This window comes from Pseudonaja textilis, chromosome 5 (assembly GCF_049901715.1).
Source record: "Pseudonaja textilis isolate UNSWEBS1 chromosome 5, rPseTex1.2, whole genome shotgun sequence".
NCBI classification, from domain to species: domain Eukaryota; kingdom Metazoa; phylum Chordata; class Lepidosauria; order Squamata; family Elapidae; genus Pseudonaja; species Pseudonaja textilis.
The window spans coordinates 56,433,083-56,457,732 of NC_141994.1; the positions used below are offsets into that span (position 1 = coordinate 56,433,083).

At 39.2% G+C, this 24,650-nt stretch overlaps 2 protein-coding genes across 2 annotated transcripts in view; one reads left to right on the forward strand and one right to left on the reverse strand.

Annotated features, from left to right (window-relative positions):
• DENND11 (DENN domain containing 11) overlaps positions 1 to 4,877 on the reverse strand; it is a 32,146-nt gene extending 27,269 nt beyond the window's left edge. Inside the window, exon 1 of the mRNA XM_026722951.2 lies at positions 4,382 to 4,877. Within this exon, the coding sequence (XP_026578736.1) occupies positions 4,382 to 4,640 (259 nt within the window). The 5' untranslated portion in view covers positions 4,641 to 4,877. The remainder of the gene's footprint in view (positions 1 to 4,381) is intronic.
• A 3,936-nt stretch (positions 4,878 to 8,813) lies between these two features.
• On the forward strand, positions 8,814 to 24,134 carry WEE2 (WEE2 oocyte meiosis inhibiting kinase). The gene is made up of 11 exons (XM_026722860.2): positions 8,814 to 9,170; positions 10,479 to 10,678; positions 13,212 to 13,263; positions 15,601 to 15,773; positions 16,954 to 17,075; positions 18,429 to 18,575; positions 19,656 to 19,757; positions 20,697 to 20,782; positions 21,597 to 21,767; positions 21,856 to 21,998; positions 22,835 to 24,134. Exons 1-11 carry the CDS (start codon positions 8,814 to 8,816, stop codon positions 23,031 to 23,033), a joined length of 1,752 nt encoding a protein of 583 aa, XP_026578645.2. The 3' UTR covers positions 23,034 to 24,134.
• The last annotated feature ends 516 nt before the right edge of the window (positions 24,135 to 24,650 follow it).

A 24,650-nucleotide genomic window follows, 5' to 3' on the forward strand; every position in this document is an offset into this window, starting at 1 on the left:
GTAGCCAATGGAAAGAGTGCTGAGGCCATGCCATTCAAGTTTGGCCCAGAGAACTGAGTCCAAAAGTATACTTAGACTTGGTTCTCCAAGCCGCTTTCATTCATAAAGGTCAACACAACTCAAGCTTCCTGGCATGCACAGGAAAAAGCATCGAAAATCAACAATTATGTTGGCTAGTTACCTAAACCTACACCTGTAGACTTGGCTAGTATCTGCATTCTTCTTAATGGCCTTTGTGTGTAACAGCTGCCTTGGTCACCATAGGTGATCAAGAATTTCATTCAGAATAGAGGGAAAGTGATGAATAATCTCCTTTTTCTGGCACACTTAACTTTTTTTATCATGAAAGAAGGAAAAATATTTTTCTACTACCAAACAATAGCACTGCTCATGAAAGGACAAATTAGCCTGTCCCCTTCGATAGAAATAATCCTGCAGAAGTTAAGAACCTAAAATTTCCACACAGTCCATGGCTTAAATACTCATATGGAGAGAATGGAAAAAATGTTTATCACTAGCCTCATAAGGCTTATTTAAAAAGCTGCTTGTAATCATCTGAGACAAAAGGACCCATATCAGCTCCTCCCAAATTGGAGGGTTAGCTGCCATTTTGAGCATTTTTAAAATAACTTTTACAACTACCCTACCACCATATGGTAACCATTTAATGTCAAACAGCAATTACAGAAGGATGGGAACAACATTCCCCACCTCAAAATATAGATATCACAAATTCATTTACTACAGGTTTCATCATTATATTTCTGGGCAAACATGCCATTTGAGTATTTGCAAAGCTAAGTGCTTTTAAAGTGAAATGTTTATTATTACCCTTCTGATCACCAAGAATCCATTCAACTGCTTCCCAAATGAGGTGAGTGGAAGACAATATGTTTGATATATGGCGATTTCCTTGAATGCCTTCATAAATAAATGATAGGACCCTCAAAAGCCTAAGATGATCTATTTAGTGGTAAGTATCTCATGTAAGGCTACTATGCAAATCCATTCATTTTAGTAACCATCTAACTCAGCAATGGACAGACACTCTAGTAGTTAGGGATGCTTTACATTTAGGAGAGGCGAAAAGATAATAATGGTTCTGATGAGCACTCAAACCAGACATGTAGACCGGGCCATCATTTTCTGGGGTTTCCCCCCCTTTCATCAATAAATTCTTTTTAAATTTTTAATCCTTACGATATATATAGGCTGTTTCCTATTATGATTTGATTGCTTATTGTATCCTATGACTATCATTAAGTGTTGTTCCTTATGATTCTTGACTCTTGATGAATGTATCTTTTCTTTTATTTATACTGAGAGTATTTGCACCAAGACAAATTCCTTGTGTGTCTAATCACACTTGGCAAATAAACTATTCTATTCTATTCTATTCTATTCTATTCTATTCTATTCTATTCTATTCTATTCTATTCTATTCTAATCTAATCTAATCTAATCTAATGTAATATTTAAGCTTGACAACTACTTTTGGCCAGTATCCTGCCTTGAAATAGCAGAAAAGGTGTGCCAGCATTTTGGGGGGGGAGCTGTGATCACAGAGGGCTGAAAAGAAGTAGTCTAACTTTAGCCTATACAGGTAGTCCTCAACTTACGGCTGCAATTGAGCCAAACATTTATGTTGCTAAGTGAGAAGTTTGTTAAGTGAGTTTTGCCCCCATTTTACAACTTTCCTTGCTTATTAAGGGGAATCCCTGCAGTTGTTAAATTACTAACACAGTTGTTTAGTGAATTTGGCTTCCCCATTGACTTTGTTTGTCAAAAAGTCACAAAAGATAAGCACATAACCCTGGAACACTGCAACCATCATAAATATAAATCAGCTGTCAAATATTCAAATGTAAATCACGTGATTATGGGATGCTGCAACAGTCATAACTGTGAAAAATGGTCACAAGTCACTTTTTTCAGTGCCATTGCAACTTCGAACAGTCACTATATGAATTGTTGTAAGTCAAGAACTACCTATATAAAGGCTTTTTAAAATGATGGCGTCATGTCACCATTGGTGATATAAGTTAGCAAAGAATATAATTGCAACTGTGAATCCATACTCCTGTCCAAGGAGGAAGACAGAGTAGAAAGCAAACAAACCCACACAAGAAAATGAAGTATTTAGATATTCTGAAGAACAGCAAATACAAAAAAAAAAAAAAAAGGTTACATCACCCAAATGTTGCAATAATGATGACTTAGTTCTTACAAGGAAACCACAGATAACTTTACCCAGAACCTGTTTCAAAACTGAAAGCTCATTTCAGCAATATAGGAAGAAGTTAATACATCTACACATCTTGACTGTTCCACAATACTTTCCACATGCAATGTTCATAAGCATATAACACAGGGCAAGACTTTGATCATGTGAGTCATTCACACACACACACACACACACACACACACACACACACACACCCCTGCAGATACTTTTGCTTCTGGGATGCCTGTATACTTGTCACTGAATGATTCAGTGTAATGTGATATCTAAAATTGGCACCTGCCAACAGCATCATTAGGACTGAGGCAGTACTGAAATAAAGTTTCTGGATACACAGGATTTTTTTCTTTAGTGGGGAACCATCCTGACTGATCTTTAGACTGCTAGGAGATAAGGAACAAAACATCCAGATCAGTTGCTTTCTGTGACCTGTGAACATTACACCAAGCCCTCACACATTACACAAGGGTCTCTACCTCCACAGAATGGTAAAGTCCATACGGTGGCTGGAAAGGTAACACAGATTCCAAAAGAATCATGATTTACCCTTCATGTAGCCTATTCCTCTTGCCAGGTGGAACACTAAAGCCAACTAGCCAAGCCAAGGCTTGTTCCTAGTCAAGTCAAGACCACAAACCAGGGATTGTTCTTGGTATATAGACTTGTTCAGCAAAAATAGGGCAGAAATCACTGTTTGAGTGATCTGACTATTACAGCAGCTGAAGGGGAAAATATTGGAGGGGGAGGGTCTTTTTTCTTTCTTTCTGTAAATGAAGTATTTTCTAATGTGAACAGAGTTCCTAAAACTGGGAGGATAGAAAGGAACAAGAGATAAATATAGTACAATTTATACCCATATGCTATTGTACAATATTTATCCTATTGCTGGGAGAAAAAGAGAGAGGAGAGAGATCGGGGAATTATGATGAGAGGTTAGTGATTTCCAGAAGATTGACTCCCAATATTTTATCTCAGGCTGTAACTTCCCAACCTATGAAGCTGCATAAGAAAGGAAAAAAGGATATAGATGGAACCACGAGCAAACCATCAAAGTCCATAGCAGTTCAGGAAACAAATTCCTATGGCTTGGAACATATATACATGACTTTCCTAGGTTCTGCATTGTGTAGGAAAGCTCCAAAGACTCTCAAGAAGCATCCTTATCTTCAATTGCCCTCTCCATTTGAAGGTGACAGAATATGGATAAATGGAAAATGTACATAGCTTCCACTCTCTGAACACTTGAGACAATTAGCATCTGAACACCAATAGCCTGTTATTTAACTCTGTGTCCATATCTATGTTCGTATCCATTGGCCTGGGTCTGCTGATGGATCTCAAGATTAAAAACCAAACAGACTGGACAGGTTCGGCATCTACTCATTCCTGAATAACCTCTCCCCCTCCCCATTAAAAACAGTAAAGTGTAAGTGGGGAAAAAAGAAGGAATAAGGAGGATGGAACAACATGAGGCCTAGAATTGTGTGTGTGTTTTATATCATGTTCAAAAACGCTCTTTTCCAAGACATTTCATCTCACCAATGTGTGGGCCATGAATAGGGAACAATCCTATAATCTTGGGAACTGCTAGATTCCCATCTTCTGTTGGACTGAATAAGTTTGGAAAGTCCTGGGTTTCAATAGCTAATATGCATCCAAAATAAGGAAGAAGGATGTCTTTGTGCAAGCCTATCTAAATGAAGCCATCTACCCAAAAGATTTCCCCTCCAAGCTAGAAATTTATATGCACCAAACGTATTTTCAATTCTAGGTACCCTAGGCAGAAGCTGGAGACACCCACGGTTTCTCAACCTCTGAATAAAAACAAAAAGTCAAAGACAGCTTATTGCACTTTAATCCCCAGGCTCAACCAGAGAGAAACTGATGGGGAGGAAGATAGAGCCGCATTCTGGACATGGTCAGAAAGGCTCTGTTTTGGAAACCTGGACATCTGAACTCCCCCCCAAAGAAAAAAGACTGGTGCAAATCCCTGGCTCTGGAGAATGCTTGCAGAGAGTCTGCTGCTGTAAAGACAAGCCATCCTTTAGCTGCCATTCTGGGTCGCACAGGGGGTGAGGGGATCCTTCCTCTTCTCCCCAGCTTCCCATCCCTGGCTTGACGGACCTCTGCCCAGCTTACCGGTGCGGGGGTCAAAAGTGACCACGAACACTGCCACGATCTGGTCTTCCTCCACCTGCGCCGGTTCCTGCTCCCGGAGGCGCCTCCCGGCACCGACTACCACCGGCTCCCCTTTGCTGCCGCTCCTCCACGCCGAGGAGGAGGAGGTGGTGGTGGAGCCACAGCCCCTCCAGGTACCGGGCTCCCCGGGCTCCGGTAAGGAGACAGCCGGGCCCTCGGCCCAGAAGAGGAGCGGCGCGTCGTCGGCTTGCTCCACCATGGCCGGCCAGCTGCGGCGCGCTGAGGTTCACTGAAGGGCGGCGCTTGAGCAGCCTCCGCGATCGCTCGATCTCCGCCTCCCCCGTCACCGACTGCCTGCCTGGGCTCCCCCCCGGCCGAGCCTCCAAGGAGAAACCGACGGGCCTGGCTTGGGGAAGGATTCCCGGCGCCCCGATCGCGGACGCAAGCCCGGGCGAAGCTGGAAGGTGGAGCCCCAGCCTCTGCATGGCTTTAATGGGAAAGCAACCCTCCCGCGCCCGTCGGACTGGAGCTGGCTCTGGAATAGAAGCGCATAAGGATTGCAGCGCCGGAAAGCCGGATCCTACTCAAGCTCCGGCCAGAAGTGAATCTCACTTCGGTTCAAAACAACCGCCCCTCCCCCACAGAATGTAAAGCTTTACTCGCATTGAACGTCAGTCCGCTCGGTAGCATTGAAATTCACAACCGTTCCCTGTAAGGTCCGCTATCCGCTAAGACCACCGTTTTAAAAACATGTAGGGGTGTATTCATGAAAGCAGGGAAATGTTATTTTCTGAGTATTGTGGTGTTTATAGCTGGGCTGTGCATTTCCTCAGAGAGGAGACCCAGATCTGGATTGCAAAATTTCCGACGACCACTAGATGGGGCCTATGGGATCTGCATTCAGAGTTTTGCCAACGAGATAAGATGATGATTGTTGTTACTGTTGTTGTTATTGTTATCATCATCATCATCATCATACCATTGGTGACATGGTCAGGAACCAACTTGCTTTGGCACAGCATCTTTAAACGTGGCTGAATCGTGGGGTTTGCATAATAACGTTGAATTAACCCCACAGCTTCAGTTTTCATAACATCAGCCACAAGTATTTGCCAGAATGAAAATTAAGCAAGCTTGGCAAGGCACCTGGACATAGGGAAAGAGGAGTCTAAATTGTACAAAATGAACCAAAATATAATAATTTGGCTGGTTCACACACCATATCCTAACTCAGGCTAGGCTTCAGCTTGGTTTATTGAATGATCACTTCACCAGGCTTGGGTTCACAAGAATTTTACATTATAAACCATTATGACTGGGTTCTACACAATACACTAAAACCAGATTATGGTTGTAATATTGTGAGCAGGGGCTTTTAAGGATTACAGGCCTTATCATGCAATTACTTACTATGCAATATGTCAGTCCTGGGTCATATACCACCTCATTCAAAATGATTCTGGTGATGGATGTGAATAATACCAACCCTGTGAATATCCCTGTACTTTAAAACAGCTCACACACAATAAGGTGGAAAATCAACCACAAACAGGAAAAATAATTGCATGTCAATGACATACTAAAATCTTTTAGTAACCTGATTAAATACGAAGGCCATAAATCCCAGACAGTATTAGATAACACACTGTTTACTGACGGACATAATTCCAATGGGAGTTACTTCCTAAGTGTCCAGTGAGGTCAGTTATTAAATCCTACATGCGCTAAGTAGATTTGCATCATGCTCTTATTAATTTTACAAACAACACAAGGCAGTGAACATATCCAAGGCACATTTGTCTCCTATTTTGCCTATCATATTTATAATTATAAGTCTTGTGTGTCTGAAAACAAGCCATGTTTTTACAAGACAGCAATCTCATCAGTCACAAGCTCTGTTGGTTGTTATCCAAAAAGTTTTCCTTTTGGATAAATCTGTATGATTTGGCTCACGCATGTGAGAATCCACACTTCTGGTGGAGCTTTTTATTAAGCACAAAATGAAAGATTTTTTTTTAATTGGCTGGTAATATGAAATTAGAGAAAATGGTTTGCAATACTGGAGGTTTACCTGTTTAGTTGGAGTATTAACTAAACCCTTTTTTGCATGTTAATACAATATTAATATTTTCATCATTGGGCTATCAATTTCCAAACTGAAGCAATGAGGTATATGTTTATTTGTTTGTTTATTATTTATATCCCATCTATTATTTTTACAAATAATTCAAGGCAGTGAACATATCCAACACACCTTCCTTCCCCTATTTCCCACACAACAACAACCCTGTGAGGTGAGTTGGATTGTGAGTGAGTGACTGGTCCAAGGATCACCCATCCAGCTTTCATGGCTAAGGCCGAACTAGAACTCAGGGTGTCCCAGGTTCTAGCCTGCTATTTACCCAATAGACCAAACTGGCTCTCTTTCCTTTCCTTTTTGCTATCATCCTTCCCAGTGGTGGGATTCAAAAATTTTTAATACCGGTTCTGTGGACATGGCTTGGTGGGTGTGACAGGGGAAGGTTACTGCAAAATCTCCATTTCCTCCCCACCCCACCCCACTAACCTGCTTTCCAGCTCCATTCTCCTGTGCAGGGCAACAAAAGAAGACCCAGCCAATCAGCTGGGACTTGGGAGGCAAATAATGGAAGGGGGCGAGGCCAGTCAGAGGGGGAATTTGCTGGTTCTCTGAACTACTCAAAATTTCATCTACAGGTTCTCCAGAACTGGTCAGAACCTGAATACCACCTCTGATCCTTCCAGTGTTTTTAATAAATAGTGGACACTGATCACTGTATTTCAAACTTGGTGACTTGAAGTAGTGTGGACTTCAACTCCCAGGATTCGCCAGCCAGCATGCTGGTTGAAGAATCCTGGGAGTTGAAGTCCACATATCTTCAAGCTGCCAAGTTTGCAAAACTCTGGTCTCCAGCATACCTTGGTCCTTTTAATGGTAATAGTTTTTATGTTTCAGACTGGAAATCTTTCCCAAATTTTACCTGAAAATTTCAGAGTCTTAATCACTTGCTAGATAGAAGGATCTAGCTGACTTGGGCTTATTTCAAAAACCTAAGCAGAGATGAACCTAATCCTAGTTAGAATTGGATCAGAGACCAGAAAATTGTTGATAGTAAAAGATATTTTGGAAGCAGGCGGTGGCAAATTAGTTCCAAACTGTAAGGTTCCCTTCCCCAGAACTAGTTCAGTGATCTGTGTTCTGTTTAAAGCCATCTTGCCTTTGGTTAAGGTCCATCAACTCATCCTGCAATTTCATTTAATTCTGAATGACTCACAGAGCAATGCAAGTTTTTACAGAATTACTTTAGAGAACACAGAGGATATGCAGGAAGTGATGTTTGTAAAACTCCTCCAGCATAATCCATAAGGCCTAATGAATGGTTTTAACAGGAAGCTCAAGGATAAGTTCGAACTGATGCTACTGTGCTTCAGTATCAGCTGAGTTGCTGCAACTTCTGTTGGGGTACTGAATAAGTTTTTCTGTCATAAAAGGGTTGAGAGTAAGGCAATATTTGCTAGCTGGTTCAATGTTTTTGTTTCTGCAGAAACCTTTTCTTCTCTGGCTGGAAGACTACATAAAAGAGACATTATGTCCAACCTTTCTTTAATTTATTTATATATCAGCTGGCTGGCTTTGTTTTATATGACATGTGTTTGCCTCAAATGAGTGCATACCTTATCCCACGCAAGCTTACCTGAAAATGTGCTGTAGAGTAGTAGATTGAATTGGGTTATTTCCTTTTTAGCACACACAGCATGTTACTTTAATAGAATATTGTACCGTGATTTCACTGAAAAATAATATATCAGCCTGCCATTTTTTAAAGGACTATTTATCCTTCCAGATAAATAGACTTTAATCTGAATATAAAATAGGGGCCGTTTCAAGCTGGTGCTCTGTACACAAAGCTTGCCTCTGAACAGCTAACAGCAGTTATCTGATTAGGAACAAATCAAGACACTTTACAATAAAAGTTAATCAAGTCCTTGAGAGAAGAGACTAAAAGCTTTTTAAAGAATTGGCCTTGGTTTGGAGAAACAAGCTCATCATCTAGGATGCAAGCTTGGCATATCTAATTTTAGGATTGTGATGGTTACTATGCAGAGTTCCTATCTTTTTGTGAAATACTTTCTGGGTGAATTCACACATGTTAAATGTTAAGATGGTTTCTGAATCTAACTTTGAATTCTGGAGCCATTTTGTTTCAATCCAGTTGCTTGGGGTTTAATCTAATCATAGATAAGCAAAACATAATTTGATGTCTCAAATCTAGACTGGTTTTGGTTGGGTTTATCTATTGCACTAATCTATTAGCAGTACCATGTGTGAGCTACCTTGAGCCTCTCTTAAGCCACAGTCAGCACTCTAATTAAATTATGACTTAGCATGATGTGTCTTCCTTTTTCAGCTGCAATGGATGATTGGAGCAGCAGTAACAAACTCATACAGAGGCTGGATTTTTCCAGATGTGGAGAAGACAGTGAGTTGGAAGAGGATAATGGTTTAAGAATGGAAGATGTGAAGCATGCCACTCCACAGAAAAATTGTGAGTTTCAGAACTGGAGGACACATTCTCCTTTCCCAGTGACCCCTCAGAGACAGTTGAATGATTGTTCTCCAGCACGCCCAGGTTCTTGGGTGAATCCTATCAGGAGGTGTAGGGAATCTTTGCGAAAGAAAACTGTCCCTTTGGAAGATTACCCTGGAACTCCTTTGCATTATGTTACTTGGCAGAAGCTGCAACTCTGTGATACCCCGAATACTCCAAAGGTATGGTGATGATGGCAATAATAATTCACAATCTGTTCTTCTGAGAATATCCAAGCCAACTACTGTAAGAGCATATTCTTGATCTTCAGTCTTTCATCATGCTTGAAACTTAATATTGCTAATTGCTTCTGGATTTATGATCCATAAAACGTATCTGCTGTTTTAAGTGAAATTGGTCATGTCAGATAAGACTTTATGAGTTTCTTAGAGGAGAGGCAACATAGTCCTCCATTAGTGTTCAGCTTTGAATTGTTTGGGGTGAATCCAAAACAGTGTGCCCAGACATCATAATAAGATTCAAAAAGATGAATCTAAGCTTGCTACTTGAAGAGCACCAAAAGGGACATTTTGAGATTTTAATAAAATGATGCATTTGAGCATGAACAATGTTTTAATAGACTCTGCTGCATAACATATACATTTAATATATGCATAGTAATGAGCAGCATTCAAATTATACTAAACAAAGTATATCTGGAGTGGTGCAGTGGCCTAGAGGTAGAGCTCTCACCTCACAGGCAGGAGGTTGTGAGTTTGATCCTAGGTAGAGGCAGATATTTCTCTCTCTGAGCACAATGAAAGTATATCTGCTGAACAAATCTCCACATTCATGACAGGAAGAGCATCCAGCCATTAAACACTCTGCTAGCTTCATTCAGTTGCCCAGACTCCAACCCACACAGGATTATGGGGTTGTTAAAAGATGATAATGATGATGATAATGATGATAATAATAATACATAATTTATCTCTTGCTTATTCTTTGGGAATTGTAAAATATGGGAGAACACTTGGATTGTAAGCCTCCAACAAATGAATGGGTTGGGTTTCAGGTGTTTCTCTGCAAAGTGGAAAATGAAATCTTTGCTTTCTATAAGGTGGTATCAAAGTGGATAGATGTTGGGTTTTTTCCCAACTTGAGTGTCACAAGACCATCTGAGTGCATTAGATCAAATTTAAGTTTAGTAAACTTAAGTTTAGTAAAAAGGTGGTTGTGTGTGGCGCATACAACGATTCTGAAATGCAGTAGAGGACCGCATAATGTATTTTGATATTGGGGAATATTAGGTCTTTCGCCCTATAAATTGAGAAGTTGTAAAATGCTGATGCTATAAAGCAGTTAAGCTCAAAGTTAAACTCATGTCGTTACAGCAGCGTCACATGACATATCAGGACTTTTTTCCCCCTTAGCTAAACTGGGCATGGGCGTGGCCAGTGCATGACGCATTCGGCCAACAGGCCGCGAGTTTGACAGCCCTGCTATAGAGGTTTTCCCATGGGCAATTTTTTTTTGTTTTTTTGCTCTAGAGTCTCTTAAGTAAGACAGCTTTCCCTTCACCTGTGGGAAAATTTCCCTCCAAAGGGATGAGGAACTTGCGATTCACTTCCTGTCCTGACCCAGAGGAGGCTCCTTCAGCTTCTTTGGTTAATATTAATCCGTTTACACCTGAATCGTATCGTCAGATGGTCTTCCATCCCAGCGGCAAGAGGAAAGCCAGAGGGGAGTCGTGAGTGTTTTCTTCCTAAGATATTTCTCAAAGGATGCAAAATAAGATGATCAGGTAGTCATCTCTGCAGAATCATAAGGTTAGAATTTAGACTGCTTAGTGTAACTCTCTGATCCAAAGACTAATCCAAATTGAAGCATCCATGACACAGAGTTGTCTAGTTTCTGCTTAGATATATTCAACACAATTGAACCATCCCAGCTCATTTGGTAATTTGATCCACCTCTCTAAATAAATCCTCTTTATTTACATCTTGTTTCAAACCTTTGTAGCTTCTCTTCCCTTCCTTCCTCCCTTGCTTTTTCACTCTGCCCTTTTTACCCCCTTGTCTCTCCACCTCCATTTCCCTCTTCTGTATTCCCCTTTTCTGTTGCTTTCTAACATTATATCCACTTTTCACATTATTTTTCCCTTTTTTGGCTGTTTTTTTAGGTCTTAAATTCTCCATTCTCTTTCTCCCCTTTCCCCTTTCTTCCCCAGATAAAGTTACTTGTTCTTTAAAGATGGCTTCTTTTTTGTCCCAATCTTCTTTTTGCACAGACTTTTCTTGTTGTTCCTCATAGTTACAGATCTCCATTTCTAAGAATTGAAAAACAGAGAGCCCTTCCCTTCTTGTTCCTCTTCTTTATATTTTTTAAATTCCATTTTCAGTTCATCCACAAGTGATGCCATTGTAGATTTTTTTTTAAACAACCACCCAATTGTTTTTAGTCATTCAAGTATAATTTCCAGAAATCCCAAAGTCACCAAGCAATCCAAATACACACAAGCTGTTTCTTTTAACACTTTCTTCTTTTTTCACTTTCTCTTCCTGGGGTTACCATTTAGTTGCAAAGTTCCAGTTAAAATGTATCTTTTAGATGTCTTATTAAGATTTAACTTTAGATTCTTTTGAATTCCAGGCAGACTCCTCCTTCCAAATCCTGCCCCTATTCTTTTCCTCTCCCTTCCCACTTATAGCAAAATAAAAAATAAAAAAAAATTAGTGTTCAGAAATCTTTGTTGTCCCCTTGGCATTTAATTATATTTCCAGTTTAATTACCTATTGGTGCCAAAGCAGATTTTTCCGATTTCTCATTCATCTCTCTTCGCTGTCAACGTAAGGAAGGAGAGTGAAATTTTTTTTTCCCTTTTCACTTTCATTCGCTGCTTCTGAGTCTTCTTTGGGAGTGATGTATCTTTTATAAAATTTAAATTCCAGGATACCTTAGTTGTTGCTTCTTATCCTGGTCAGTCAAAACTTTCACTTCTTAACTTCCTCCTGCACTTTCTTTTCCGGCTGAGTGCTTCTTTGAGGCAGCCATTTCTGACCACCGCTCTTACCACCTTCGGAAAAGGGAGTTTAGCCAGCTGAGGAGGAAAGATGCGGCTTTCCTTGACCCTGCTGGGATCTCCCCCCTGCTCACCACCTCTACAGGGTGACTTATCCCCGAAGCCAGCTGGCTCGGGGCGCTCTAGCAGTGAGCCCAGGCAGAAACCGCGCACGATCGCGGATTCCTGCCTGCCGCCGAAGCCCTGCAAACCGGACCTGAAAGAGTTATGACTCTTGAAGGACCCCCAATTGCTCCTTTCCAGGGTGTGGGTTAAGGAGGGAGGGGGCAAACATAACAAGTCCTTCATGCTAAGGTTCAATCACAGCCACTTTCTTCTTATCAAGATCCTTACAGTTCGAGGCACCAAGCAAGCTCTTGAATAGCATCAATTGCTTGGCGTAGATTAGACATGTATAGCTTAGTATCATTGATACCCATGCTGGGAATAACCTCGCTCAGCAGCTTCATATAGATTTTAAATTGATCTTTTTTGCAGAATGGTAATTTCCAGGTTGTCTGAAAATTGGGTGTAAAATTGATTTAAGCCTGTATTGTAGATCCATGCTTAGTTTGTTGGTCTAGTATAGAAAAAAAAAGTCTGAGCCCTCATGCAATACCACAACAACAGTGACACTCATTATTGTTTGTTATAGTGTGCTCGCCTGTTCACTGAGGAGTTACCATACAGCTGCACACACTGGACAAAAAAAGTCTGACCTGATCTTGCTAACCTGCCATAGTTCTAGGCTTCCTTCCAAGGTAGCTCAGAATAGCATACTGTCATTCCCCGTATTATTTAATTATTTTATTTAGGCTCATAACTTCAATATGATAGAGAATTGTTTCTTTATGAAAAATCTAAATTACTAACAACTCCCAAGTTCAAGGGTGCATCTGCTGGGGTTCTAAAATGAATGATTTTCAGTTCTTTGAATGTTAAGCTGCAGAAGTGCCTATGTAACTCCTTCATAGAGCCTGAACATATCTCCAAAATAATAGTGCTACCAGACCTTGGCTGCAAAAAATATATACAATCTAATGATAATTATATGATAGCAAAATTACTGAAAACTCTTGGCTACCATGTACCAGCGATCTGGATTCACAGCAGTGAATCCAGATATGAAACCCATAGAAACTACTAATATTTAAATATTTAGAAGGTTCACACATCATTGGAATATGAAACTAATACGTGTGATTAAACTTATCATTTTAAGAGAGGATTCCAACCAAACAAATGGACCAATGGAGCTGGGAATGCCTGCCAAGGTGAGTCATAAGAGATAAACAAATACCACCCAATTTTGCTTCATTTGCTTGAAGGAAAAATACCTGCACTACCCTTGAACAATAGAGAAATCATGATTTGGAACACATTTTCGAAGAAAAATCTATACTTTAATTCATGTTAATATGTACTTTAGTGTGTGTAAGGAGAAAGAAACAAAGAGGGCAACAGTGCAATGTGTCTGTGCTTGTAATAGCTGTAGATCAGGGGTCAAACTCTATTTCAAACTCAATTTCATTGAGGGCTGCATCAGAGCTGTGGTTGACCTGGGGTGGTGGTGGCGGGAGGGGGGCTTGGCCGACTGGATGGGTGTGGCCAACTGGATGGGCATGGCCAGCTTACTGCCACTCACTGGGTGTGACTGACTAGGTGACTGTGGGTGTGGCCAGTTTGGTGGGCATGGCCAGCTTGGTGTCACTCCCCAAACTACTGGCATGTTTCCTCTTTGCATTGGATAGACTGGGCCGAAGTGACGTGGGCCGGCCCCTTAAATTTTCCAGGCTGGCCCCACAGGCTGAATCCCACCACAAGGCCCAACTGAAGGCCTTGTGTTTGACACCCTTGCTGTACGTAATCTGATGGCTGCCCTTTGCAGCTCTCCATGGTCTTGGGAAAAGATATGACTTCTTTAAGGAAGGACCACGTCACTGTATTGCATGGTTAGAATCAGATCCAAAACATTGCATATCCATGCATTATGATATGGAATACCTGAAGACTTTAGTCTGAGAGATTGTCTAACTGTTGAAATGAGTCGAAAATGGTCATTGTGTATCATTGTATATCTGCAGTTCTGCTAAATTGGAGAGCAGAAATGTTCCAGGTACTGGGAATTCAATCTCTGAATCATCTTACTGACTTCAGGGGTGATGAGGATACTGTTCTGATATTCATTTCACACTTTAGTGCTAATTTCTGCATTTTCTGTAAATGTTTTGGATTGCTTCCATTTAAGAGGAACAGAATCCCAAACCAAAATATATGAACAGTTTTACTATAACTGAAAATAATGTTTTGAAGGCTAAGAAAATCCCAATTACAAAAACCATTCCTTATTTGATTATGCTACACTTTTATTAAAGAGTCTCATATTTTAATTAGCCTTCAAAGCAAAACTCCCTCATTTTTTAAAATGTATTTAGAAACTTCTAAAATGGAATAAACATTTTGTACCTCCCATTTGTAGATATGGAAAACTGTGGCCTGTTAAGGAGAAGAGATTTTGGAAGTTGGGAAGAAAACTAGTTTATTGAATTCTGAATTCTTTTCTTACCATTGTTACAAATTACTATTAATTACAGCAGGAGAAATTAGGCAATTAAAAGTCTCTAATTGAACACCTAATGAAGACAAAGCTCCTTAAAGAGTATTATGACGTGGGGGGAGAGAACAACAGTTTTACTGAGCAGTAAATACCTTCTGCTGTTGTGTTCTCCTTCTCAAATATCCTATTATCTTTCCCCTTGAGTCACAGCACAATTACTAGGGTTTACAAGGTGGATTTTTATTTTCTACTAGAAATGTAGAAGGGATAAAGCAACATTGCCCTCTTTGGGTAGAAAACCAGGCTGATTCTAAAATATACCTTTGACCTTCTTTAGCATCTTTTTTTGCCTTTGGCCTTGAGAAATAAAAGGAAAGGGTGGGCTCCTAATTAAGGCGAAACCTTATTCATTTAAGAGCAGTATTTTCAACAAACCACCTAAAAGAGTTGTCAGAAATATGCAGGAGTTGAAGATCTCTGGATTTCTTGTTCAAGCAAAATGGTTAAGGAAATCAAGACTGGAGAAAAGGGGTAGAAATGAGATTGCTTTGATGATGAAATAATCCTAGTCAAAGTGTAAAGATAGGATATAGAAGACAGTTAACAGGAATTTGATTGTGACTATGTTTACATAGTCAGATACTGAAGGGGTCTAGATATTGAAGTATAAGTCCCAGCATCCTTCTCCTTAGCCATGTTTCCTAGGGATGCTTGATATTTTAATTCACAAACAACCGGACTGCCATAAAATGCTTTCCACTGCTGTGTTCACTGTAGTATCACTGTTGTTTCCAGGCTAGAAGCTCTGGAACCTAGTTACTATGGTTTGAAAATTATGGTTTGTTACTTTATAATATATTGTATAATAACTGTCCAAAGGGCTACACTTTAAAAAGATTGAGGATAGAACATAGTCCTCTACATCTAGAAACAATCAAATTTGGAAAGGCTTGGAGGAGCCTGAAGTAAGATTTTGTATTACAGGAGATCAACAAGCTCTCCTCTATCTTTGGTGAGCAGGGCAGCCTTATCTATTCTTCTCATCCATCCTTAGAGATTCCTCTTGCGTGAGAGCAACATGGTTTCCCGCTACAAGAAAGAATTCCTGGAGCTGGAGAAGATTGGTGTGGGGGAATTTGGTTCTGTTTATAAGTGCATCAAAAGGCTGGATGGTTGTGTCTATGCCATTAAACGCTCAAAGAAACCCCTTGCTGGCTCCTCAGATGAGTAAGTGTACAATTACAAAATTATAAATATCTCCGTACATGCCACCCTTCTTCCTCCAATGATGGCAATATTTCGTTCTGAATTTCTGAAACCAAACAGTACATCTTCTGTTATGTTTTCTTGACAGCATACAGATCAGTAGACTTTAGCTAGGCTTTGAAAATGTCTTTCTCGGATTGAGCTTAAATCTTGGATCCATCCATGTTGTCCCAAAGTTGCTTTTTCAGGAGGCAACTGGATCTCTAAAAGGATGCAAGTGACCAGCTGTCTGCATGGAATATAAATCCTTTCACTCCCCACTATATTGTCAGAGCTGAAGAAGCTTCTTGGATGAGAAGCGAAACGTCTTCAAAATAAAAAACAAGGAAGTCCAGTTGCCTCCTGAAAAAGCATCTTTGGGACAAACATGACCTGGAGGACTGAAAATCTCTACATCCATTCATGTTGTTTTCTTGGTAACCTATTAATAGTTTTGCCCCTGCCTTCTGGAATATTTTAAAAACTTCTTAGTTTTTTCTATAGTCCTGGGAACTCCTGGATGTTCCCATTCAAGTATAAACTGGACTGTTTAGCTTTTTCCAAGGTCAGCTGTATGTTGCTATTTGCAATGACAGAGCCTTGAAAAAAGGGGACATTAAAACAATTTAGGGCATTTTTTTAAAAAAGCCATCAGATTTTTCATCTTGTCCTTCAAAGCAGCTTTTTCTTTGGTCCAGTGATACAAAAATATGTGGCCATACATCTTTCAAAGAGTAAATATGGGCAAATACTTGGCTCCCAATTTTACATATTTTTAAATGTGGGGTGGTAGATTAAAATCAAAGTGAAAGCTCTGAGGCATCCATTTATTCCTTAAAAATTCCTGAAATCCCCAGAATGATTAATCTTCACTCACTGTTGGAGTGCCATAATAGTGTGCCTTGGAAAAGCACCTTTGGGACAACCATGGCTGAAAATCTCCTCAGATGTTTCAATAAACTGGATTCCTGTATTGCAGTAAGCAAGGTGATTTTCTTGGTTTTAGCTTAGTGAGTTGAATGAACCCAGTTGCTAGTATAGTCTGCTGTGGGAACCAAGCTAAGGTATCTCCAGAACAGCTTCTGAAACCCTTTCCTGTCAAAATCCTTGTAACATGATCCAAGTTGGAATTATGCCTCTCTCTTTCTGTGTCTGCTTGCAGGCAGATGGCTTTGCGGGAAGTCTATGCGCATGCAGTGCTTGGTCATCATCCCCATGTTGTCCGTTACTACTCTGCTTGGGCAGAAGATGATCACATGATCATACAGAATGAGCACTGCAATGGTAAGGAGATGGGTAAGGACATTTTGGCTTCACCATGCCAAATTCAGGAAACGTTATGAATTCCCTCATTCAGTTCAGCCTTAGGGATAATACGATATATGCCTTGCACCAGACTTCCATGCTGGTTCTAAATAATGGGGCTTATAGTTTACTACATTGTAATAGGGTGAAAGATTTTGGGTTGAGAGAGACTGCAACAATGAGCTGTATATTTTTAATATCTATGAACTTTAAAAATCTAGCACAAATGAGCGCAGATATCAAGAATTCTAACAAGAGAAGGCAGAGGAAAATAGATGTGCTTCTGAATTCCTAGCACTTTTAAAGCATATCTGCAGGTGACTTTGGTTTTAAAAATCTGACTAGTGTACTGCTATCCTAAATCTGAAAATTATGAATATTGGTTCTCTGTAATTAGAACAAATTGATTTGCTTTTGTAATTACCTCAAGCCATTTTCTAACAGCTTAGTTATCAATTCAAACCTGTTTGTGCAGTATCCTAGCAAATCATTATTAGAAAACTGATAATAGCAAATATGATTACATTTCATGAAGTTTTCACATCAGCTTTCGTCATTATTCACCTTTCCCAATGTTGTATGTTTTGTACTTGTTGGACTTCCAAAATTCAAGTCAGTTCTTGTCCTATATAATAAGCATCAGATATAAAGAAGCATCAAATTTACAGAAGCTGGTTAAATCTTCATATTTCATGGATACTTTCACATAGAACTTTGGGACCAAATCCAAGCTAACTTTCCTGTTGTTGAGTGCTCCAAACATCAAACTGAGAAACTCCCATTTTGTAATTTTAACTGGTTGATTTCTTCAGGACTTAAGATCAGGCAGTCTTCCTATTTGTGAGAGCATGATTTCCCTCCCTCCTTCCAAAGTGCCATGGTGCCCTTGCACCAGATTTTGTGCAAGCCTATTGGTTTCTTTCTCTTTTTCATCTTGTCAATGAATGTGGCAGTACTAAACAAGAAGAAAACAAATTCTTGGGGAAAATAGATGACATCTGCACTTCTTTTTTTATTAATTGGAAAGTCATCTCTGGCTGTTATCCCAACAGCAAGTATAACTGTGGGATTTGCAATAAACAGCTTTGAGGGTGTGGAGAATGGTAATAATATCTGTAAAAGTCTCCAGATAGAATGATTGACTCAGGGGTCTATGTACCATCCAATAGCACACAAAATAATATTTCTATGTATGAATATTTTATTGCTTTTATTATGTGATTTAGTATTTAATTGTAATATATATTTTTGAATTATAAGATGCTCAGAGTCACTGATTGAAATGGATGGCTATAGAAATTGACGAATGAATGAATGCTTGGTTTTCCACAGGTGGGAGCCTTCAGGATGTACTTTTGGAAAATTCAAAGACAGCAGATCATTTCAAAGAATCTGAGCTGAAGGAAATTTTATTGCAAGTGTCCATGGGGCTGAAATACATTCACACTTCTGGCCTGGTTCATATGGATATCAAACCAAGTAAGTGTGTCTGGTCAGTAATGCTTTATTCATTTGAGTTATTAAATCATTTGAGTTATGAGCATTTTGGTCCATCTTTGTTTCAGTACCTCATGGTGATATATACAAATTTTTCCTTCCTTCCTTCCTTCCTTCCTTCCTTCCTTCCTTCCTTCCTTCCTTCCTTCCTTCCTTCCTTCCTTCCTTCCTTCCTTCCACAACTCTATGGTATATATTTTGCTTAGAGTGGCTAGACAGTGGTGTGATTCAACCAGTGTAACAACTGGTTCGGTGAACACGGGTTTCGTATTTTAAAAAGCCTATTTTCAGCTCTAATACTTACCGTCTACTGCAGCCCCTGTGAATAAAACAGCTGAGCTCTGCCGTGCGAATCAGCTGTGCTCTAAAACAACGAAATAAAGCACAGGAAAGAGCGTGGGTGGGCAAGGCCAAATGCTCACCGGAACTACCGGTTTGCCTGAACTGGTCTGAACCGGTAGAATTCCACCCTGTGACTACGCCAAATTCAAACTTGATGGTGAAACTAGTATAGGGTCATGATCACTTAAGGTTTTAGGATTTCCTCTCATATTTATTTGGAATTGTAAGCATTCTAGAATAGAGCTATGAAAAGTCATTACAGATTCTCAATTAAAGTTCACCCATAAATTATTGACTGATTCAAGTTGCATGATCTTTAATAGACCTTCTCTCTTTCTGCCATGGGTTTAAAAATATTATGCAATAATGTAGTTGTTTGGTTTTAATGTGCTATATAAACCACTAATGGTAATTTTTTTAAAAAAATCACTATTAAACAAATCTTGTCTTAGTACCTTGCTGCATGTAATGACTAATGGACTATTTGCACAATATCGTAATACATATCCTTTTTTTTTGCTCACATCCTGATTTTCTGCTTATCTTGCCACCTGGGACAAGACTGTTTTTCACAAGAGACAGAGTTCATACTTCTATATTTTTCTTAAAGGTGCTTTTATGATGTGCAGATGGTTACAATTTATAAGCCACATTCACTGTAGCTGATATAAGTTATCTGAATGCATACTGCAAGCTAACACAATTTCTCCTTGATTGCAGGCAATATTTTTATATGCCATAGACTACCTGGGTCTGTGGGTCAAGAGGAGAGTGATGGGGAGGATGATGAAATTACGACTTCAAACGTGGTATATAAAATTGGTGTGTGTCTTGGGTTTTCGTTTTTTTGGACCACTTGTTGTCAAATGATTTCCAACATAGACTTTGCCTATGTTTACCAATTGCTGTGTCAGAGCAGTCTGCATTAGATATTTTTAAACTATCATATTTATAAGTCAGTGGGTTTCAGCGAGTGTATTGCTGATTAAGTGTGATCAGTGAAACCATTGCTTCTTTGCCTGGGTTACAGTCCACAATAAAAATACAGCCAAAGTGATAATGGTTCTATTTTTGGAATGTATTCTATAATGTGTTGTTAAGAAGCAAATCAGATATTCTTTACATTCAGTCATAAGTAGCCTGTGATAACAAGAGGTTCAGAGAAGGGTAATGTTTTATAGAAAAGGATCCATGTGGATCAGTTATCCAATGTTTAAGAAAAAAGCATCTTCTGCTGGAATGTAAACTCAGTCCTGGCTCTGCCATGCTGTGCCTACACTTTCAAATGTGCTACACCTAGTGATTCTAGGCACACTCATTTTCTTAGGAAAAGAATCTAGATGAAATCCACTATGGAGAGCTGAAGTGAAATATATTTAGAAGACAGCAGATTGAGATAAGTTAGACATGAGATATATTCATGCTCCTATGATACCTATTTAATTGCAGTTATTATATATGCCACAGAATTTTCCAATATAGATTCCAGCTACAGGCATAGTGGACAAGTCCCCACAAAAAGAAACCTTTGAAAATCAGTAATGCATCAGAGTATTCAGCAGGTTCTGACCAGTTCTGGAGAACCGGTAGCAGAAATTTTGAGTAGTTTGGAGAACCAGCAAATACCACCTCTGACTGGAGATATTATAGTATCTTTCCCTTGCCACACCCACCAAGCCACGCCCACAGAACCAGTAATAAAAAAAATTACCACTGTAATGCATGTAATGATTTATGTTGCTGACAATGCTCTTTTGGCAGGGGATCTCGGACATGTGACGTCCATAACCAATCCACAAGTAGAGGAGGGAGATTGCCGCTTCTTGGCCAATGAAGTCTTGCAAGAGGTAAAAGTCAGAGGGCATTAGGAACCTTCAAAGCAGAAGAAACTTTTCCTGACATTTCCAAGATTATTCCTTTTATTATGGTCAGGTTCATACATTAATCTTAATTTAATAAAAGTCCCTGGACAAGAATTGAGGCATTACATTCTTAAGAGGTCCAAATGTATTGGCTCATTTGCAGTTATTAGAAACTTATTTGAGTACATGTAGGTTTAAAAAAATTAAAATTAATAGCATGAAATGAGAATACATTAAAACTAGGTCAGGAATCAGTTGGTGTTCAGATGTGGTAAAAAAAAGTAAAGGTTTTCTCTACCAGTCACATCCAATTCTAGAGAGTGGTGCTCATTTCTGATTCACAACTTCAACCAGTGCTGTCTGAAGATGCTTCTGTGGTAATGCAGCCAATATAATAACTATATGCCAAAGGCACACAAAATACTGTTACACTCTTCTATCCATAATCATTTGTAGTTCTGATAAGGGTTGATGCTAGTGGTAGTTCCACACTTCTAGAGAAAAAGTTGCCCATTCCAAAATTATAGCTAATATAGGAACATTCTAGTATTTTTGCTACTTGTGTTTGACCTTTGTATTTCATGTCAATGAATGCCTAGTAACCAGATTTACATTTAAAGAAAATGTTTCTTACACATCTTTTGGTCAACATCAAATACTGTAATTCCTACAAATATATATAGAATATTCTGGGAATGCCACTTATGTAAACTTATGCATTAGTGTTTTTAAGATATTGTTTTCTTAACTGAATGTGACCTGACATGAGTGCATGGGTTTTCTCTTATTTCCTCCATAGCAATATTGCTATCTGCCCAAGGCAGACATCTTTTCTCTTGCCTTAACTATTGCTCTGGCGGCAGGTGCTGGCCCGTTGCCTGCCAATGACACCCCTTGGCACCAGATCCGCAGAGGCACCCTTCCACGTATCCCTCAGCAACTGTCATGTGACTTCATAGAACTGCTCAAGGTGAGTTCTTTTGGGGGAGCCAAGGAGAACGCTGGCCTTGGAAGTTTGGTGGTAAAAGACCTTCCTCCTTTGTTTTGTGGAACATCAGCTTATGATTCATCCTGACCCAGTTGTGAGGCCATCAGCTGCTGCACTAACCAAGCACCCTCTCCTCCGACCATCTCTTGGCAAGGCTGCCCAGCTTCAGGAACAGCTCAATGTGGAGAAATTCAAAACTGCTATGCTGGAAAGGTGAAGTCCTGTGCTTTCTAATATAAAAGAAAGATGTATAAATTGTGTACAATGTGGCTTGGAAACTAATTCCTACCTCTGAGGAGAACTTATTCTAGCTACTATTAAACTTGTATTGAATTTTATACTCGGATCCCTTTATCACCATCAACCATTATAGAATATAAATATGTTGGTTTTGTACAGGCAAAGTTTTTCTTGAAAGGTTAAAATTATATTGTTTTGAAAGGATAAAGCTGTTTATTGTTGACTTTTCCATTAATCCTTGCTGTGAATTTCCTTTTAAGTGCTGTCTTTCACACTATATATGCATGAAACAGAAAGCCCCCCCCAAGAGCCTCTTTAAAAAGTGACAAACCATTTATGTAATATTCAGACAGGAAAAATATTGCAAATAGTAATATTAATTTAAATTAAATTGGTGTTTGTGCTGGCCCAACTCACTTTTTCAAATAAAGACCCATGCTTGTTCTTTGACCAGAGTACTACGTTTCTCTGAAAATAAAACCCAACCAAAAAATAAGACCTAGGATGATTTTTCAGCATCATGAGTCTGTGCTGGTTATACAGAATGAATTGGCATTTATTTCATGAGCCAAAAACCATACGCTGCTCTCTTTTGCAAAGCACTCTCTGTCACAAGGAAGCCTATGGAATTTGAATTCAGCAACTCTGGTCTGGTTTAAGAGATCACCTTATTCCAAGATAAGGAAGCATCTGTTGAATTAAGAAAATTGCACATACTGAGCTGCATCCTTAGTTTTGGGAAAGATTCCGTTCATTTCTTTATGGTCCACTGGATTGTTTATTAATCTTGTTGTCTTATTTTTGTGTAGAGAGCTGAGAGCAGCCCGAGTTGCCCAGGCCTTTCAAAAGGATCCATCTTTAGATCGGACCAGAGCACAAGAATCTGGAATCAATTTAAGGCATCAGAACACCAAGAAGCGTCTGGTTGGAGGAAAAAATACTCGATCTTTTAGTTTTACTGCTAGTGGCTATCGGGGACCAGGCTATGCTAGTCACTCAAATAACTGAAATGTATCTCAGTCTGAAAAATGCCCATTTACCTAATATATTTAAGTCATATGTTTACCTAATATATCATGACTCCAAGGAATCATGGTGTTGGCTTGGATCTTTCAGTCTATGAGAACACTGTATAATATTGCATTACAACATAAACCACCTTAATCCTCTCTGAACCCAATAGCTATAAATCATAAACCCAATCAGACATACACTTCAGAAGAGGACAAAACTTTAAGCAGACCAAATCTTCAAAATGAACTTCCTTAATTTTGATGCATGGTACTAATACGTAGTCCCACGATTCTGGGTGTTATATTCCAATGCATCAGGAGGATGTCAAGTCCTTGTTTAAATTGATTGGCATATTTTCTCCCTTGGATTTTCTGAATATCCATAGTTTTTTTTGTTCAACTTTTATATCCACTCAATTTTAAAGACCTCTGGTATCCCACTGTTTTATTTTTTTTAAGTCAGAAATTACCATTTGCGGAGTGTTTAAAGGGTTGACTTCTTAGGCAGCAGTGGGGTAACTGGTATTCTTGAAGTTCATGAAAAGATCTTAAGAAGCCGGGTCCTACCTTGGGGTTCTGTTCCCAACAAAGAACACAACTTGAGCAAAATATATTGTATTAAACAAGCCCAGCAGATAAAATTTAATGAAGTACGGAAGTTGAGGAAAACATGTCTTCAAATCAGATTAGATCTCCTTCCAATGCAGTAGCAGGGAGGTTAAACATATTTAACATATTTGTTCAGAAAGGGAATGCCTGCTTTATTTTTGGATGAGTAATAGAGATATAGTAACTACAGTTTAGGTGTGAACATTTGAAGCACGTAGACAGTAAATCTTTTTTTAAGTCCTACAATTATATTTTGTAAAAAAAATAAATAAAGCATATCTAATAAAGCAAATCTTATATGCCAGTCAAAATGTTAACTACGGATAGTATTGCAGGTCCAAAGCTCACTCTTCTATTTATAAATTTAGTTGCAAACTTACTATATGAGCTTCCTAGACATTCCTGAAAAGTCTAGCTGCCGGACAGCCAACAGTCTATTGAGATCTTCTTTTAGTTGCACTTGTGAATAAAACTTTTGAAATTGTTTAAAGGATTGCGTATTTTGCAGACTGCTTTACAAGAGAGGGATGGCAACTTTATCCACTTTAACACATTGCTTGGCCTATTCTGTAGACACATAATAACCTGCTGGGAATGGACAATCTAATTCTGCTTGAAGGAAATGTCATTGGGTGAATTGTTAGGATTGCATTAAAATATTCCTTTGGAGAGGTCAAAGTAGGTATCGATAAGTCTAGGTGTGGTAAGGAATTGTCACTGGTAAATTAAAGTCCAGCAATAGTTAACGTTTACTTTTTTCAAACCAGTAAAAATGGAATATATACAAACAATTTTTGATAAGAGTGGTTTTGTTTGAAGGTATACCCATTTCTTGTTTAGCAACTAAGTTCTATCCCATTTGACTAGGTTATTAAGCGAAATGGTTGCTATTGTTAAGTGCAGTGTGGGTGTATGTGTATGAGAGAGAGAGAGACAGAGAGACAGAGAGAGAGAGAGATGAAAAGGTTAGTGGTTGTCACCATCTTTCAGAAGTTCTCATACT